The sequence below is a fragment of the Bubalus bubalis genome, chromosome 12 (assembly GCF_019923935.1).
Source record: "Bubalus bubalis isolate 160015118507 breed Murrah chromosome 12, NDDB_SH_1, whole genome shotgun sequence".
In the NCBI taxonomy this organism is placed as follows: Eukaryota; Metazoa; Chordata; class Mammalia; order Artiodactyla; family Bovidae; genus Bubalus; species Bubalus bubalis.
Window position 1 is genome coordinate 50022529 of NC_059168.1, and position 17884 is coordinate 50040412.

At 40.3% G+C, this 17884-nt stretch overlaps 1 protein-coding gene and 1 pseudogene across 1 annotated transcript in view; both read left to right on the forward strand.

Moving 5' to 3' along the window:
• The window catches only part of SUCLG1 (succinate-CoA ligase GDP/ADP-forming subunit alpha), a 36433-nt gene extending 23052 nt beyond the window's left edge, over positions 1-13381 (forward strand). The window contains exons 6-9 of the mRNA XM_006055829.3: positions 2845-2928; positions 5031-5182; positions 11454-11642; positions 13131-13381. Of these exons, the coding sequence (XP_006055891.2) occupies positions 2845-2928; positions 5031-5182; positions 11454-11642; positions 13131-13157 (452 nt within the window). The 3' untranslated portion in view covers positions 13158-13381. The remainder of the gene's footprint in view (positions 1-2844; positions 2929-5030; positions 5183-11453; positions 11643-13130) is intronic.
• LOC102414438 lies at positions 377-2843 on the forward strand (annotated as a pseudogene).
• Positions 13382-17884: the final 4503 nt, after the last annotated feature.

Sequence of the window (17884 nt, forward strand, 5' to 3'; positions counted from 1 at the left end):
TTTAGCTGACTTAATTTACACTGCTTCAGCAGGGAATGTGGGGGAGGTACCTTGTTCCTGCCAGGTAGAGGTAGAAGTCAAGTTCCCTTCTTGCTTCTATTGCCAGAGTGAGTGGGCTCCTACTCACCAGCGATAACAGTTGCAGCTCCTTACTTGGTCTCCCCTGACACTAGTGAGGATGGACTTGTTATTGCTGGGCGGTAGTAAAAGCCCTGATTCTCCACTAGGCTTTTTCTGATCCCAGGAAATGGAGAGAGGCCTCACTGCTGCCAGATGAGGATGGACATCCAGGCTTTTCACCTGGTTCCCACTGGCACCGTAGGAGTGGGGTGGGACTCAGTACCAGCTTGTGTAGATTAAAGTCCTGGTTGTGTACATGCTGGTGGGCGTGCCGCCGGGGTGTCTCATTACGGCCTTGTAAGTGTAAAGTCTAGGTTTCTTTTTTGGCCTTTGCTTATGTGAGTAGAGGTAGAGCCACAGTTTTTTCTGTAGTGCATAGTTGGTATGGAGTGGTTATTGTCTGAAAGTTTTCTGTTTTGCTAGACTGTCCTTCTCTTGGTTCTTTTGCTAAAGAAAGCTGCTATTTGGGTGGGGAGTTCTGTGCCTTTATGTGTTTCTGGATGTGAACTTCTTTATCTTTGTATCTGGGACACATGAGGCAGAAGGAAACTTGGAAACACTTCATTGTTTTACTTGAGTCTCAAGGTCTCTAGGACTCTACCTTCTATCTAACTTTCAGAGATTTCTTGTATTTGTTTTATATGTAGTATCTAGGAATTTTACTTGTATTTAGCAGGAAGAATACAGGAAAATACCTCTGCTTTTTGGAAGCAGAAGTATCCCTATGGCAGATATTTTTAAGTGATAGTCTCTTTTATTATATATATACTTCAAGGATGGCAGGAGTAATCTACCCTAAAAACATTGCTTTCATTACCTTAAATGTGTGTACTTTGCATTTGTATAAATTATATATCATTTTCATATGTATATAAATTATATATCACTTTCATTTTAGATGAAATCCCCTTAAAAGAATGATAAAATCCTAGTACCACTATTCACTGATTATTGTACTGATGATCAAAAGGCTAGAATAGATAAAATAGTTTTGCTTCCCAGTAATCTAGGGTGTTGCATGAACAGGAACATAATTCTTTCATAAGAATCTAGTAGAAATGTAAAGGAGACTAGGTAATTACATACAAAGAAATACAACTAAGTTACTTATTGTCTTTGATTTAAAAGCTAAATGCACCAAATGTACATAGGTGTTACCCACCTACCCTTCTCATTTATGAAAGGTCTCATAAAGGAAGGACTATGTTGAAGAGAGAGGTTATAGACAGGAAGCTCTTGAGAGTAGGGAAAAACTGATGAATGAGACACATGGGGTATGGTGTTATTTGTTGTCATTTGTCGTGAGACAGGGTCCAACTAGGGATTGGTTTTAAAACTATCACCAGTTAGATTTTGTTTAAGAGGGTGATTGTACTCCATAAATTTTCAGTTTTGACCTATTCGGTACATATTTACTGAATTCCTTTTGTGCCTGAACTGTGCTCTATATGGAAACTCAGGGGTGGGGAAAACAGTCTCATTTACTAACCCCTGGAAGTTACAAGTCCAACAGAAAAGATAATCACTGCAGAATCTCCAACAGCATTAGTGGGCTCTACTGATCAATGTAGGAAAGCAGGACTTCTGACTTGAGGAATCTGTGTGGTCAGGAGACAGGAAGCCTAACTATGAATGTATTTTCTGAAACTGGGGTTATTAACCAGAGGTTAATACTTGAAATACTTTGGCCACCTCATGCGAAGAGTTGACTCATTGGAAAAGACCCTGATGCTGGGAGGGATTGGGGGCAGGAGGAGAAGGGGACGACAGAGGATGAGATGGCTGGATGGGATCACTGACTCAATGGACATGAGTCTGAGTGAACTCCAGGAGTTGGTGATGGACAGGGAGGCCTGGCATGCTGCAATTCATGGGGTCGCAAAGAGTCGGACACGACTGAGCGACTGAAATGAACTGAACTGAATACTTGAAATTTATGCCTTCTTTTTTTCCGTGTGGACCTTTGTATAGATGTATCGTTCCATTTTATTTTGTCTGCACCAGAAGGTCATTTTTTGTGGAAGACTTCAGGTATCTCTTAAACTGCTTTTGTAGTCATAAAACAACCCTAACTAGCTGGATCTCGTGCATGCAGATGGCATCACCTGGAACTTGAGAAGCCATACAAGGGTCTTGAAGGCCCAGTGAAGGATAACCACCAGGAACAAACTAAAAGGGCAGAAGTCCAGGAATGTATTCCACATAGCCAGCCAAAAAAACTTAGGGTTCAAAAATAAAGTGAAACCAGTTACCACTAATCTTAAGATAAACATTGTGAATGATTAAAAAGTTAAAAGAGTGACTCAAACTCTTGTAGAGATACAGAAGGAACTTGCAAACTTCCCAAAAAGCCTTTCCACTGAACCTCTGAAGAAACAGTTGATTTCTCAGCAGTGTCAAGAAAATGTACCACAGTTAATGCTGATGAGGCTACAAAACTAGTGGCTCGGTTGTAATACATTGGTGATGCATCAAAAAAACAATAAATTCAATGTTTTATATATTAAAAAAAAACCTAACTAATAAAATCCTTTCTTTTTCTAACTTTTAAAACCTCCCTGCTGTAATTTAGGCCTTTTCTCCTTATTCCATGACCTGATGGTGGTGTTTGTTTGGAGGACAAATTGTGGAATGGGTTCTTTATATACAAGTGTTTGTGATTTATTTTACTATATGAGAGTCACATGAGCACTCTCTAATATTTCTGAGTTCTGCTTCTTTAAGGTATCGTGTCTAGATCCGGCACCCTGACTTACGAAGCGGTTCACCAGACAACACAAGTTGGATTGGGACAGTCTTTGTGTGTTGGTGAGGACTTTTTCTAAACTCATTTTATCGGAGTTCAGTGTCTTCACTGAATATGTGTAATAATAATTATTGGTTTGACTATTTGTGAGAGATTTTGATGTCATTTTATGAAAAAGCTATGATCTTGAGTTTAATTTGCTTATACATGAAGCTGGCTGTTAACATTTTCTAGATTCATGGTATAGGATTTAACTCCCATGTTTCAGAACAAACATCCTGGGGTGTAGTCCCTGAAAACAGGACTCACTTTGCTTGTTGTGAAGCAGTGGTCCTTCAGGATAGGACTTTGGTCACTGTCTTGGCATTATGTTATCATTGCCAGCTGTCATTCAGTGCTTCACAGTTACCGAATTCTTTGCCAATCATTGTCTCGCTCTTTAAGGGCAACCCTGTGAGGCACTGCTGAGCTGGCACAGAGTCCTGTGGTAACTTGATTGGTGGGTAGAAGAGGGTTGAGCTCCCTGGACCCTCTCTCTTTGCCCCATCATACTGCCTCCCATTTACAAAAGGGTTTTTACATTTTAAAATAATTTTGATATTTTTTGCCAAAAGCCAGGCAAATTTCTCATTTTTATAACAGTTCCTTCATGTTTTTAAACCATCTTTTAAAAGCTTTTCAAAGGCAGCTTTTGATGATAAAATTATGAAATATAACCCTGGAGTATTTTTATGGACTCAAATTGATAAAATCAGTATTAAACATTAAATGAGCTTTTCTATGTGCAAAAGCACAGTCTTCAAGACAAGGTAACTTAACTAGTGGCCAGTTCCATCTTCTCTAGCCTCTGTTTTTAATCTGTAAATTGAGAGTGGTAATTTCCCTCTCACAGAGAGTATGCTGCTGCCATTGCTGCTCAGTCACTTCAGTCGTGTTTGACTCTGTGCCACCCCATAGACAGCAGCCCATCAGGCTCCCCCGTCCCTGGGATTCTCCAGGCAAGAGCACTGGAGTATGTTGCCATTTCCTTCTCCAATGCATGAAAGTGAAAAGTGAAAGTGAAGTCGCTCAGCCGTGTCCAACCCTCAGCGACCCCATGGACTGCAGCCTACTAGGCTCCTCCATCCATGGGATTTTCCAGGCAAGAGTACTGGAGTGGGGTGCCATTGCCTTCTCCGAAGTTTATAACTTAAAAATTTAGAAAGTGGCCCCCAGTGGAGGGAATCTTGACTTGAATCCGATCTAAGTACTTGTGCTAAAAAGCCATGTGTTTGTGGTAGAGCCCCTGTGTGTGGTCTCTGTCATCTCCCACTCCAGGTTAGAGGGAAGAGGGATCAGGACACCTACCCCACCCACTGCAGGGACATGTGTCTTAACTTGTGAGTGGTTCCTCTGCAGTGTCCCTCATCAGACAGTTACTTAGTGCAACGAAATTTTTTTTTTTCTTTTTTTGCTGTAGAAGAAATATCCGGTATTTCTAATATGGCATTAAGTGTCCACTATGGTAGTAAGGTTTGCAGTTCATGTGAACAATAACAAATCACAACAAATTGCCACAGTGAGGGTAATAGCATTCCCTCACACACACCCACCCACCCTGCCAGATGAGCTAATCAAGATACTATATATACTTCATTAACCTTTTGTGCTAGGAGATGATAAAGGAAACTTTTTGATGATAATATTAAGTAGTATAATTATTTTTAATTTCAGAATTAATTGCCTATTATATACAAAGTACTGATACTGAGCTACTCACCAGAAGTCAGTGGTTAAAAGTTATAACTTACTAAAGAGTAACTGTATTCCTGAAAAAGCTAATATGTTTTCAAAAGTCACGTTCTTCTAATTAGGGGAACTATATAGAATGCTCATTAAAGAGCTATGTAGGAGTAATTTTGGGGGAGGGAAGAGTCTTGATAAGGAGCCAAAGAAAAAGATGGCTCTTTTTGTGACTAACAAGACCCAACCACCATTTAACATTCAAGTAATATTATAAGCAGAAATAAGTCTAGCATTTTATGATTTTTTAAATGTTAAATGCAAGAGTGATGACACATTTAAAAATATTCATAAGAAGGGCATAGGCAAAATAAGAAACCTGTTGAAACAATATTTCCTGACTTAATTTTCAGAGGGTGTTGAATTTCTTTGACTTTTCCAGGCATTGGAGGCGATCCTTTCAATGGAACAGACTTTACAGACTGCCTTGAAATCTTTCTGAATGATCCGGCCACAGAAGGCATCATATTGATTGGTGAAATTGGTGGTAATGCCGAAGAAAATGCTGCAGAATTTTTGAAGCAACATAATTCAGTAAGTTTGGCTGTGGAAAGATACACCACTCTGCTCTTGAATAATATCACAGGTTTGCTTTAGAAGTTGTTTTTGTTTAAAGATGAATTTTTTAAGCAAACATGAAAGGTAAAATTAAATCTTATTGAGCTGAGCCTGGAACACTGGCCACTCAGGGAATGTAGGACTCTTTCTGGGTTGATTCTCCTCCCCATTTCCCTTGATGCCTGTTCTTGGCTTCTCTAATGAATCCTCCCTCCAGGCATCTCCTTTTACTTCCTGGTAGGTCCAGAACTTTCAGGCCATCAGCCTCTCACTTGACCTGCGCATTTCCATTTTCACCTGTCATTGATGTCCTTTCTCCTGACCTCAGGGGATGTGTGTTCTTTCTCTTTGTCAAGGCTGGCTGTCTAGTGATCCTGTCCTTTATACCCTTTTCCAGGATTTTGTCTCCCTCTAGCTTCAGTCTTTCCTCATAGAGTAGCACTTGGCTTCAAAGGTCAAGTGGAAAAGCTTTATTGACTGTCCTATGAAGGCTTTCCTTGTTGCCTCTCTCTTTGAATTAAACAAAAAAGAATAGTGTGGTGTTGTATCATAATTTCATTTAACTCAAGGGAATTAAGCTCTGTTTCTGGGGCGAAGGAGGGTGGTGGGAAAAGAGCGGGGGGCATAGTAAAGACAGAAGCAGCTTGGTGCCCGACAGTCCCCTCCCCCATCACTGAGCGTGTGTGCTCTGAATTACTGTGGCCAAGGCCTGGGGAGCGCATGCAGATGGCCTCCAGGGTGTCCGTGACACTGACGAATGAGTGAAGAGTGAAGGCGAATCTTCAGGGGGCTGGGCAAGAGGGCAGAGAGAACTTGTGTCTATGCTTGTGAAAGAGATTGAGAGTACGTGTGTCAAAATTAAATGCCACAGAAAAATAATGAGTACTGGAGAGTTAAAGGAAAAGATGATATCACCTGCAGAATAGCCTATGCAAAATGATGCATATCTATGCATTGCTGTTGTTTAGTCGCTCAGCTGTGTCTGACTCTTTGCAACCCCATGGACTGTAGCCCCCCAGCCAGGCTCCTTTGTCCATGGAGTTTTCCAGGCAAGAATACTGGAGCAGGTTGCCATTTCCTTCTCCATATTTATATGTAATTGAAGGAATTTTCAAAGGCTCTTTTGAATCTACGTGATTTTCTTCAGTGGTAATTTTAAGAGTTCCTCTTATTCTGGTGAACTTTCCTGGTAGTTAAGATGGAATAGAATCTGCCTGTAGTGCAGGAGACCTGGGTTCAATCCCTGGGTTGGGAAGATCCCTTGGAGAAAGGAATGGCTACCCACTCCAGTATTGTTGCCTGGAGAATTGCATGGACAGAGAGGCCTAGTGGGCTACAGTCCATGGGGTTACAAAGAGCCGGACGTGACAGAGCGACTAATGCTTTTACTTTACTCTCTGGGTCTCTTTCTTTATATTCTATTCACTCCCTAATCCTCAGCAATTAGGTTTTGTCTGCCACTTAGGAGCTGTGTGACCTTGGGCTTGTTCCTTAACTTCACTGTGCCTCAGTTTCCTTGCGGGCTAAATAGGGATACAGTAGAGCTTCCCTCGGTGCTGTCGTAGGGCTGTGGAGATACATGGTGCAGAGCTGCCCCAGGCATGTGGTCAGCACTTTCGGTGGGCTCCTGCGGGGTCTACTCTCCACGCTGGCACTGCTTTGGCTGAGGCCAGCAGTGGCCTCCGTTCATCCTGCTGGCCCTTCTCGTCTTTATCCTTTTCCCAGATTTACCCTTTGTGCTTATTCCTTAAGTGTAACTGTTCACGGTGTATAAACAACATTGTACTTCATGCAGAAATAAAAGTCACTTTTTATTTCTATCGCAGCTCTTGCTTCCCCTCAGTTACTGAGATCTGTCTTTGAGATCTTAGTAGTTTGTGGAGATTCAAAGTATCATCATCTGTAATTAGACCCTCTGCTCCGGTTCAGTCTCTTATCTTATCTCACCTGGACCATCTCAGTAATATTTTTTCCTGATATCTCTGCTCCTTTCCCTCCCGCCTGGCCAGCCTGCTGTTTGCCATCCATGTGGGATAAAGGGCAGACTTAGCGTGGCTTTCCAGCCCCCTACGTACTACCCTGACACTCCTTTTCAGACCCATGTCCCGTCTCATGTGCTGCTTGTTTTCATCCTTGCTTGCCTTCACTTGTTCCTTCTGCAAGGCATGCTGAACACCTGACTCTTGCTCTTGTGGACAGCAAACAACTGCTATGGCCTTGCTGCCCAGCCCAGTCCTCTGGCGTATTAGGAGGCAATAAATGGTGAATAAGTGAAAGAGTAGGTAAATTGGTAGGAGACTGGAGTAAAATGATATGCTCTCAAATTTAGAAAGAGTGTGAAGTTTAAAATTTAAAAACTGACTTAATTTTACAAAAAAAAAAAAAAAACCACTTAGGTTAATATGACATAGTCATCCCTTGGTGTCCATGGGCAGTACCCCTGCTAACACCAAAATCCGTGGATGCTCAAGTCCCTTATATAAAACAGTGTAGAATTTGCATATAACCTACTTATACTCTCCTGTATACCGTAAATCATCTCTGGATTACCTACAATATCTAATAAAATGTAAATGCTGTGTACATAGTTGTTAGTTTGGCAGATTTAAATTTTGCTTTTTGAAACTTTCTGGGGTTCCTCCCCTTCAGCACCAGACGTTTTCCGTGTGCGGTTGGTTGAATTCTCCAGTGTGCAGACCTCGTGGATAACGGAGGGCCAACTGCACACTATGTTAAAGTGAATTTTAAAATGTGTTTAGAATACACGAATCCCTTGATGGGAAAAGCTAAACTTAACATTTTGTTTCATTTGCCATGTTTTCCTATTACTGATTGGTCTCATGGAGCTAAATTTTACTGAGGACCTTCTGTATACAAGCTTCTAGGTTGAACGGTGCAGGTGACATACTAAATGCTTAGCATGGTAACTGACACGGAGTGAATGGGGTAATCTTCTGTCCTGCGAGGACTGTATTATCATCATTATAATGACAGTAGTTATCTGCAGGAATAATGTTTTTTAACCTTTATCTTGATGCTTTGAGTAGATGTTTTTGTCCTTTTTTGAGTAAGGAAACTGGCAACTTGCCAATGGTACGTACTTCAGAGCTGAGGTTCCCTCCAGGTGTGCCTGACTTGTCCATTACACCATCAGGGGTCAGGAGTCAGGTCACAGGGCTCAGGGACACGATGCCACAGTCCTGGGCATCTGTTCGGATTCCACTTGTGCCATCCTAACTCATCTTTTTGTTTTTAGTCTTTCACACTTCACATTTCTGTGTCCTGTTCTCACACTACATTTCTTCATAGTCTTTTCTATTGTATTTTTCGGTTCTTAAAAAGAAAAAACTCAAGTGACTCTTCTTTGACAGTAGGACAGAGTATACATTTGTCAGACATCCTAGGTTCACACTAATCATGTTTCCTTCTAATATAATATTCTCACTATGTGAATATGGGGACGGAGGGATCCAGTGGAAAGTGGTGCCTCTCAAGTATCAGATGCTGACATTCTTTGCAAAGCACATGGTGAATAAATGATTTAGCTTTTTCTTTTTAATTGTCTCCTATAGTAGATGCTGGGCATACAGAAGTAAATGAAAACATAGGCTTGGCATTCAAAGAGTCATAGTCTAGGAGGGGACTCTGTGGGGAATAAGTCACAGCCAGTGTGCTGTGGGTCATGATAGAAAAGTGTCAAAGGCACAGCAGAGTCACTGAACAGAAAACGAGCAACTGAAGGGCATTTGTGGAGAGAGTGGGAGGAAGAGTCAGAAGGGTTAGCAGGGAAGAAGAGGCTTGAGCCACGTCTTAAAAGGTAAGTCAGGATTTGCCAGGTATCCAAGGAGGATGGAGAACTTTCTCAGCAGAGGCCCAGAGGCAGAGCAGTCTGACATTACTGGAGGATGAAGAGCAGGGAAGAGGGATGAGCACGAGGCTGGAGTCAGCAGCGTCAGACCATGTGGAACCTATAGAATCTGGCATGCTGGCGCCTTCACGAGAGTCAAGTTAGTGGAAGCAAACTGTGCCAGTGAACTTGCACTGCCATGTGCTTAAAAAAAGTCAATTTTATTTAAGAATGTCCTTAATGAAGTAGTAAAGATTATTAATTTTATAAAGTCTTGACCCTCAAGTCAGTAGTTTTGTGGTGAAATGGAAAGTAAAGCACTGTCCTATTTGAATTGTGAGCTAAATTAGCTGCTTTTTTGGTGGACCATCAGTTTTACTGGAAAGAATGACTGCCAGGCACACTGGTTATTGGGTATTTATTTGGTGAATCTTTTCTCAACAGTGAACAAAGCAGTCCTGCTGTGTTTGTGTGTGTTGTCAAGGAAAACAACTCATTGCATTTGTTGACAATGATTAAGTTTGAACTTTCAAATGAATATTTTTAGAATACTTGTTTCTGCCACCATGAACTTGACAACTTCCCCCTACTAAAGACTTCTCTAATGAGGCTGGAGGTGATAATGAAGAATGATTTGTTGATATTGAATGATGAAATGTATCAGTGTTTAGAAGATCTCTATAACTCAGTGAACCTATATTTTCCTTTTGACCAATGAATGTTACAAAATCATTATAGGTAAAAGATCCAAAAAGATGAATGGATTTTAAAGTAACAAAGGACTGTGGTTCTGGATTCCAGCATTGCATCATCATCATCATCTTTAGTCCTTCAGTAGTGTCTGACTCTTTGTGACCTCATGGACTATATGGCCCACCAGGCTTCTCTGTCCATGGGATTTCCCAGGCAAGAATACTGGAGTGGCCTTCCATTTCCTTCTCCAGGGAACATTTCATCTAACCTTTAAGAAATTACCACTTGAAGAGGTCCGTCTCAGTGTCAAAGAATATCCTCAGTTATCTGACAGATATTAAAATATTTCTCCCTTTTTCAAGTACATATGTGTGTGAGGCCAGATTTTCTCTTGTACTTCAGCCAAAATAACATTTTTGCAGTAGATCTAACATAAAAGCAGATATCAGAATCCATTTGCCTCTTATTAAATTAGACACTTAAGATTGACAAAAACGTAAAATAATGCCACTCTCCTCACTAAAATGTTTTTAAAAAATAGTTTTAAAAAATTATTTTAAGTGAATTAATAAATATTTTTAAAATTTCTCAGCTTTCATTTCTAATACTGTAAATATCAGATATAATCTACATTAAAAAAAGTTCTTTGGGATCCACAGTCATTTTTTTAAGTATAAGGGGTCTCAAGACCAAGAGATTTGAGAACTGCTGGTCTGGGAGAAGATAATAGTGCCTGAAGGCACCCAGATTCCACTTGTGCTCGGGTTCTGCTTTCTGTAGGTCACTCTGTTTTACCTGGATGTCTTACTGCCTCTGAGTTACTATTGAGAACATGGTCTCTTCACTCACTGTGAAACATAACTGTATATTCATATGTTGCTCCATGACATCTATTAACTGATTGAGATATATATGTATTTTATATTATTTCTTCAATAACATTATAAGTCTAGAGCACAGGAATTCTTTTTTTTCCTCCCACAGGAATTCTTATATTTCCTGTGTGTTTGGTTTTTATTTTTAACCTCAGAATCTACTGTTATGCTATGCTGTTTATGCATGTAGCAGTTGTGCATTAGAATGGATTTTTGTTGAATAAAACCAGTCCTGATCTTCCTTCTTAGACATCCTATAATGTTAGGAGAAAGGACCCTCAGCTCCCAATCTAATTTAGCTGTTTCATTTCATAGATGAAGCAGCAGAGGTCTAGAGGTGATGGGCCTTGTCGAAGGTCCTGTCGCTTTAGTCAAGTGGAAATTGAGACTGGAGACTCCCACGCTTCAGTCCTTTCCAATATGCTATCTTTTTATTTTAAACAAATTTATTAAAGGTAAACTAACAATGAATTAAGACAAAACAACCTGATCTGTGTCTTAAATTTGTTATCACAAATCATATAACTTACGTATTTTCAATTTTTTTTTTCAAGTGGAAGAGTCACATGTGTATGTGGAAATCAGCTTATGCCAGTGAAGTTGAAGTTTAATATCTAAATAGTTAACAGTTTTGCTTCAGGATTGTTTTTGTGAGTTTGGAGGAAAAGTTGAGTCATCTCAAAGGAGAATGCAGTAGTTTCAGTCACAGCTCAGTATTTCTGTTGGTTTTCTTAGTGATGATGAGTGACTGGCCCCAACCATTTGTCATTTTCTGGCTGTCATGAGTTGGAGGTCCAGTTTTGATCGGTGTGTTTAAAATCCCACTTTCCAGGGTCCCAAGGCCAAGCCTGTGGTGTCCTTCATTGCTGGTTTAACTGCTCCTCCCGGCAGAAGAATGGGTCACGCAGGGGCAATCATTGCTGGAGGAAAAGGTGGAGCTAAAGAGAAGATCGCAGCCCTGCAGAGTGCTGGGGTTGTGGTCAGCATGTCCCCGGCACAGCTGGGAACCACCATCTACAAGGTAAGCTGGAGCAGTGGCCTGAATGCTCCAAGGTTATGGGCCTTAAAGTGGAGGCCACACAGGTGGCCTGGGAACCATGGCCAGTTGTGTCCGATGTGTCCTGAGTCCCTTCTGTTTCTTTCATTCTGGTCTGCAGCTTAATGGTCTCTAGCAACCCCACCAAGATCCTAATATCCTAATTGAGCATGACCAGGAATAAGGTTCTGATTCAAAAACTTGATTCATTAAACATTTCCCTTTGCTATTTTGTGAGTAGTGAGAGGATATACAAGAAAGGGTTTCAGAGTTCGTAAGTGCTGTGAATTCCATTTTAGGAGTGGTGCAGAAGATTGCCTTGTGTTTTATATTTTTCCATGGAGAGCCTTTGAGGTATAGTTATACTGACTCCATAGGTATTTTTCCAGGGAGAGAGGTTGAAAACTGACTAAGAAGAAATAAAAACTGGGAGTCAGGATGGATGGAGACTAAAGACAAGGATGGGGATTTTTAGTTGGTGTCTTCTATAATCTCTTTGCAGTGATTTTTGGCAGCCTATCTCTGATTGATCATTTAAGGCTCTTTCTCTTTACTTTTATGATGATTATAGACTTTACCAAAAAAAAAAAAAGGCAAACAAAAACCAAAATGTTGTACACATGCTGAAAACAGGCCCAGATAGTCTTCCCAGGAGGGAACATGTTTTGGCATACTCTTCTTTGGCACTGTCCTAGAGATAATAAAATAAACTTCTTGGTTTATTGAATCCTTGCATGATCCTGTCTTATGGAATATGCCACTGTGTGCCATAGTGTTTAAAAAAAATCTAGGTAGTTAGTATTGTGAGGAAGAATCTTCTTTATTTGAGAGAAGAGGGAGGAAGGGAAAAAGCAAATGCTTTAATTCTTATTGAAGACATGTATTACCATTTTACTCCAGTAGGTGGCAGCAGTCACCTACACATCCTGTTGTATTCTAATTATCACAATGTAGAGAAATTATTACAATCTGGAGAAACTGATTTTCAGTATTGTTGCCTTTTCATATATTTCTGAGGTTCTTGATGTTTTGTTTAAATCTTAACTAAATCTGTGTTTAGTTTTATTCTCTGAGAAACTAAACAAACTTGTTTGCATTGCCTTATTAAAAGGGCTGTTGTAGCTCACGCATAGCATTACATGTTTGGATAAGCACAATCAAGTCTGTCAGCTCCTAACTATAATACTGCAGGAGAAAATAAGCATAATTTAAAACCTCTCAGCCTCTGCATTTAGGAGACATAAAGTCTTAAGTTCTGAATCTAGCTTAGTGAAATCAGACTGACACGGACTCATTTGAAAGCTGTCATTTTGTGTTCAAGCACCTCATCCTGGTATATTTTACCTCTATAATTTTTGGTTGCTCAAGGGATCCTAAAGACAAGAGGTTTCAGAATCACTTTGACCATGAATGTAATTTGAGGCTTTAATCTTCTTATCCCCTCTCTCTTCTCCTGTTCTTCTGTTCCTATAGGAGTTTGAAAAGAGGAAGATGCTCTGAAAGAAAAACAGACAGAAAATTCCTTAAGCCTATGGATGAATCATTGTAGCAATGGGAGCAGTGGCTGTTTGCTTCTGATGTCCACTGACCGTCCGCCCGCCCACCTGTCACTGGTCTTTTCAGCACAACAGGAAGCCAAAACAAGGTTTAGAGTGTCCTACACTGAGGTGTTTTCACCTCACTAAATAAGAGGAGCAGCCAATAAATCTACCACTTGATTTGAATACGGTTTTAGAGACTTTTTATTGTTCCACTGTGGGGACGCGGAGAGGGGGAGAATTGGAGGGGCTGTGTGTGCACATGTGTGCCTGTGTGCGTGTATGTGTCTTTCAGTGAGCTCTGTAGAGGACATTCTAATGAAAACTTTTGAGAGAATGAGTATAAACATTTCAGTTTGGCATTTATCATAGATAAAGAGTGACTAAGTTTCTCTGAATTACAATTTTCTCAAATCTACATATTTAATAGTCTTCATCTTACAGGATAGTTTTGAGGATTGGGGATAAATATATGAAGTCCTCGGCACGTGGTAAGGCAGCCTAATTTTTGCCAGTGCCACCATCAGTTATCACTAGGATTATAGGTAGGAGCTCATCCAAGTTTCAGTTTTTGCCTAAATGGGGAGTGGAGAGTCTTCAATAATGCTTTGTTTTTCTGTGGTTCTGCAGAGGGCTGTTTCCTTCCCCACCCAGAGCCTACATTTATCTGCTTGAGGTTTCAGACATTTCACTTTGAGAAAGCAGTTAGCCATCCTCTTGTTTGAAAGGAGCTTGTTAACAAACAATTCCAGTGGAGAAGCAAGAAAATATTCTCACATTGTGTAGCTGCCCTGAAGGAAACAAGAGCTTCTGAAAATAGTAATAGAAGAAGACCCTCAAGAAGGCTGTTTGGGGAGGCCTTTCTAGGGAGGAGTGATGAGTAGGTACTTCAGGGCTGGGAAGGTACCAGCCATGCAAAAAGGAGGATACGTACTCAGGCAAAGGCAGGGAGCAGGAAAGAGCTTGTTTCGGGGAGGTGCCTGGGGGAGTGATCCTGAGAGGGGCTGGAGGAGGTTTGGAAGACTGGGGAAACAGGTGTTCTGGGAGCTCCCATGACTGCACAGGCTGCTGCGGGTGCAAAGAGCAGGTGTTGGATGGATTCAGCCCAAGTATTCCGCCTGGGCCAAGGACCGTGTCTTGATGGGCTTTGGGTCAAGCAGACTTTAGTTCCTGTTTAGTTGTTTCCTCATCTTGAAAGTGGGGCTCGTGACCCCATCCCACAGGGTGCCTGGGTAGAACATGCATTGTGCATATGTGAAAGCGGACTCTACCAGGGCTTTATGTCACTTCATAAACACTTATATAGGGGGTTATTTTTTTAAATTATTTTTTTTACTTTTTTATTCCATAAACTCTTGAACTTGCCTCCTGCTTGCGCTCAGGGCAGCCCAGCTGACATGATGGCCAGGGAGGAAGTCACTTCCAGTCTCTCTGGTTGGCACCTCCAGGGCAGACAAGTCTTCTTTTGTCTGAGGCTTTGTGACAAGTAGACAATCCAGATGAGAGGCCAGTGACCTCAACATCCTTTTAAGGGTCCCAGATTCCAGGCTCAGCCCCCTATTCTTTCCCCAACACCCATCCCAAGATGACCCCTCTCTCCTCACACCTCTGGTCCTAAACCGGGAAGTTCAGTGCCCTCTTGACACCTTCCCTCTCCCACCTGCCATCCTCCCTTTCTACTTCCCTTTGACTTTGCTTCCCATCTTCTCTTTCCAACCCCCGCAGCATCTTGAGAAGTTACCCACTCCTCATCTCTCACTGCTCTCTCTTCCTACAACTACTGCTCTGAGCAACTCAAACGTACCTGAGCAGGATATTCGGTTCTGGTTTTTCTGATTTCATATTTACAAGCAAAAGGTAAAATTTTAGCTCATGACCCCAGTGCATTTTAAAAACTTTTATTACAGAAACTTTCAAACATTTACAAAATGATTTTGGTAATATAATGAGCTCCTGTGCACCCATCACCCAGCTATGACAATCATCAACATTTTGCTATTACTGTATGATGTCTACCTGCCATACAGACATACAAAAACCCATTCCTGCCAGTGTTTTTATTGTGATAGGTGTTTTGTCGGTAAAATTTATATTTGCTGAAATGCATAAATCTTAGCTGTGCGTATTTAACAAATGGACAAAGGTATGTAACCACACCCTATTGAGGATATACAACATTTTCTTCATATGAGAGAGTTCCATCCTATTCCAACAGATAATCTGTATTTTTATTCATCTTAAGTTAGTTTTTGTCTGTTTTAGAAATGTATATGAAAGGATTGTTTGTATGTAGTCTTTTTTTTTAAAATTTTTATTTTTAAGTGGAGAATAATTGCTTTACAATGTTGTGTTGGTTTCTGCTGTACAACATGAATCAGCTCTAAGTATGCATATATACTCTTCATCTTGGGCCTCCCTCCCCATCGCACCACTCTGGGTTGTCACAGAGTGCCAGGCTGAGCTCCCTGTGTTATACAGCAACTTCCCACTAGCTAGCTATTTTACATATGGTAATGTATGTTTTTCAATGCTACTTTCTCAATTCCTCCCACCCTCTCCTTCCCCAGCTGTGCCTCTATTCCTGCCCTGCAAATAAGTTCATCAAGACACATGTACCCCAGTGTTCATTGCAACACTATTTGTAGTAGCTAGGACATGGAAGCAACCTAGATGTCCATTGGCAGATGAATGGATAAAGAAGTTGTGGTACATACATATAATGGAATATTGCTGCACTGTGCTGCATGCTCGGTTGCTCAGTTGTGTCTGATACTTTGTGACCCCCATGGACTATATGGCCGACTCCTCTGTCCGTGGGATTCTCCAGGCAAGAATACTAGGGTTGCCATTTCCTTCTTCAGGGAATCTTCCCAGCCCAGGAATCAAACCTGTGTCTCCAGCATCTCCTGCATTGGCAGGTAGATTCTTTTCCCATTGAGCCATCTGGGAAATCCCTATGGTGGAATATTACCCATCCATAAAAAGGAATGAATTTGAGTTAGTTGAACTGTGGTGGATGAACCTAGAGCTAGTTAATACAGAGTGGAGTAAGAAAGAAAAGCAAATATATTAACATAGATGTATGGAATCTAGGGAAAAAAAGATACAGTTTTTATGTTTGGTGTCTTTCACTCAGCATGATTTCTGTGATGTTCTTCTAAGTCAATGCTTATATCAGAACTCACTCCTTTTATTGCTGAGTTCTGTTCCATGGTATGGATATGCCACAGTGTGTTTGCCCTTTCTCTGGTTGCTGGCCCTCGAGTTTCTAGCTTTCGGCCGTGGTAGATTAAGCTGCTGTGATCCTTTATGTGCAAGTCTTTTTCTGAACATAGACTCTTTTTTCTTGGAGAGATACTGGGAGTGGAATTGCTAGAAGACATGTTCTCCCCAGCAAAATGCGTCTGGTTTTGTACATCTTCATCAACATTTGGTATTTTTGAGCTTAAAAAATTTTGCCATTTCTAATAAGAGGTGTGAGGGGTATCTCATTGTGTTTCAATTAGCATTTCCCTAGAGAGTAATGATGTTGAACATTTTTTAATATGTTTATGTTTTTGGTATTTCTTCCTTTATGAAGTATCTTTTAAGTCTTTTGCCTATATTCTATTTCATTGGATTTTTTATTTCTGAGTTCTGATAATTCTTTATATATCCTAGATAAAAGACCTTTCTCAGATATATACTAATAGCTTATGAATATTTTCTCACACTCTTTGACTTGTTCACTCATTTTATTGCTGGTATCTTGATAAATGAAAGTTTTTAATAAAGAGCAACGTATCTTTTTTTCCCTTTTAATTCACTGCTTTCTGATCCTGACATGTTTGACTACTTCAAATTTTGTAGCATCATAAAAATTTTAGAATAAATTTGTTCATTTCTGTAGGATGATGGTTGGGATTGAGTTAATTAAGTTTTATAAACTGTTTTGGAAAGAGTTGCCAGTTAACCTTATTGACTGTTTCATATTCCAGTTTTCTTTCTTGCAAAAATATACAAACATAAATTGATTTTTGTACATTGACCTTCTACCCTAAAATGAATTTATTAGACCTAGCAGTTTAAAATTTTTTTTCTTTTAGCTTTTTTAATATAAAAATTCATGTAAACTCTGAGTAGAGTTTTGCTTCTGTTCCAGTTGTCATGCCTAGTTTCTCTTTTTCTTGATGTGTTGTACTTACTCAACGACAGTGTTGAATCAGTGTGAGAACGGATGTCTGTCTAGTTTTTCAATCTTGAGGTTGTTTTTCCATATTTCACCATTAAAGTGATGTTAGCTTGAGGATGTTCATAAATGTCCTTCCTTTATCCCATGGGGAAAATTTCCCTCTATTCTAAGTTAGCTGAATGTTTTTTGTTGTTGTTGTTTGTTTTTAAATTGTGAATGGGTGATGAAGTTTGTCTACTGATTTTTCTGAATCTATTGAAATGACTATTTCCCACCTCCTTTATTTGATCATTTTAAATGTTTCTTTCTGGGGAATTCCTGTCAGTCTAGTGGTTAAGACTCCATGCTCTCAATGCTGAGGTTCCAGTTTCAATCCCTGGTCGGGAAACTAAAATCCTACATCCTGTGTGGCATGGCTAAAAAAAATTTGATTTTTAGACGTTAACTTGTATTCCTGTTCACAAACGCCACTTGATTATGAGCCTCCCCTTGTCGCATGTTGCTGGAATACTTTGATG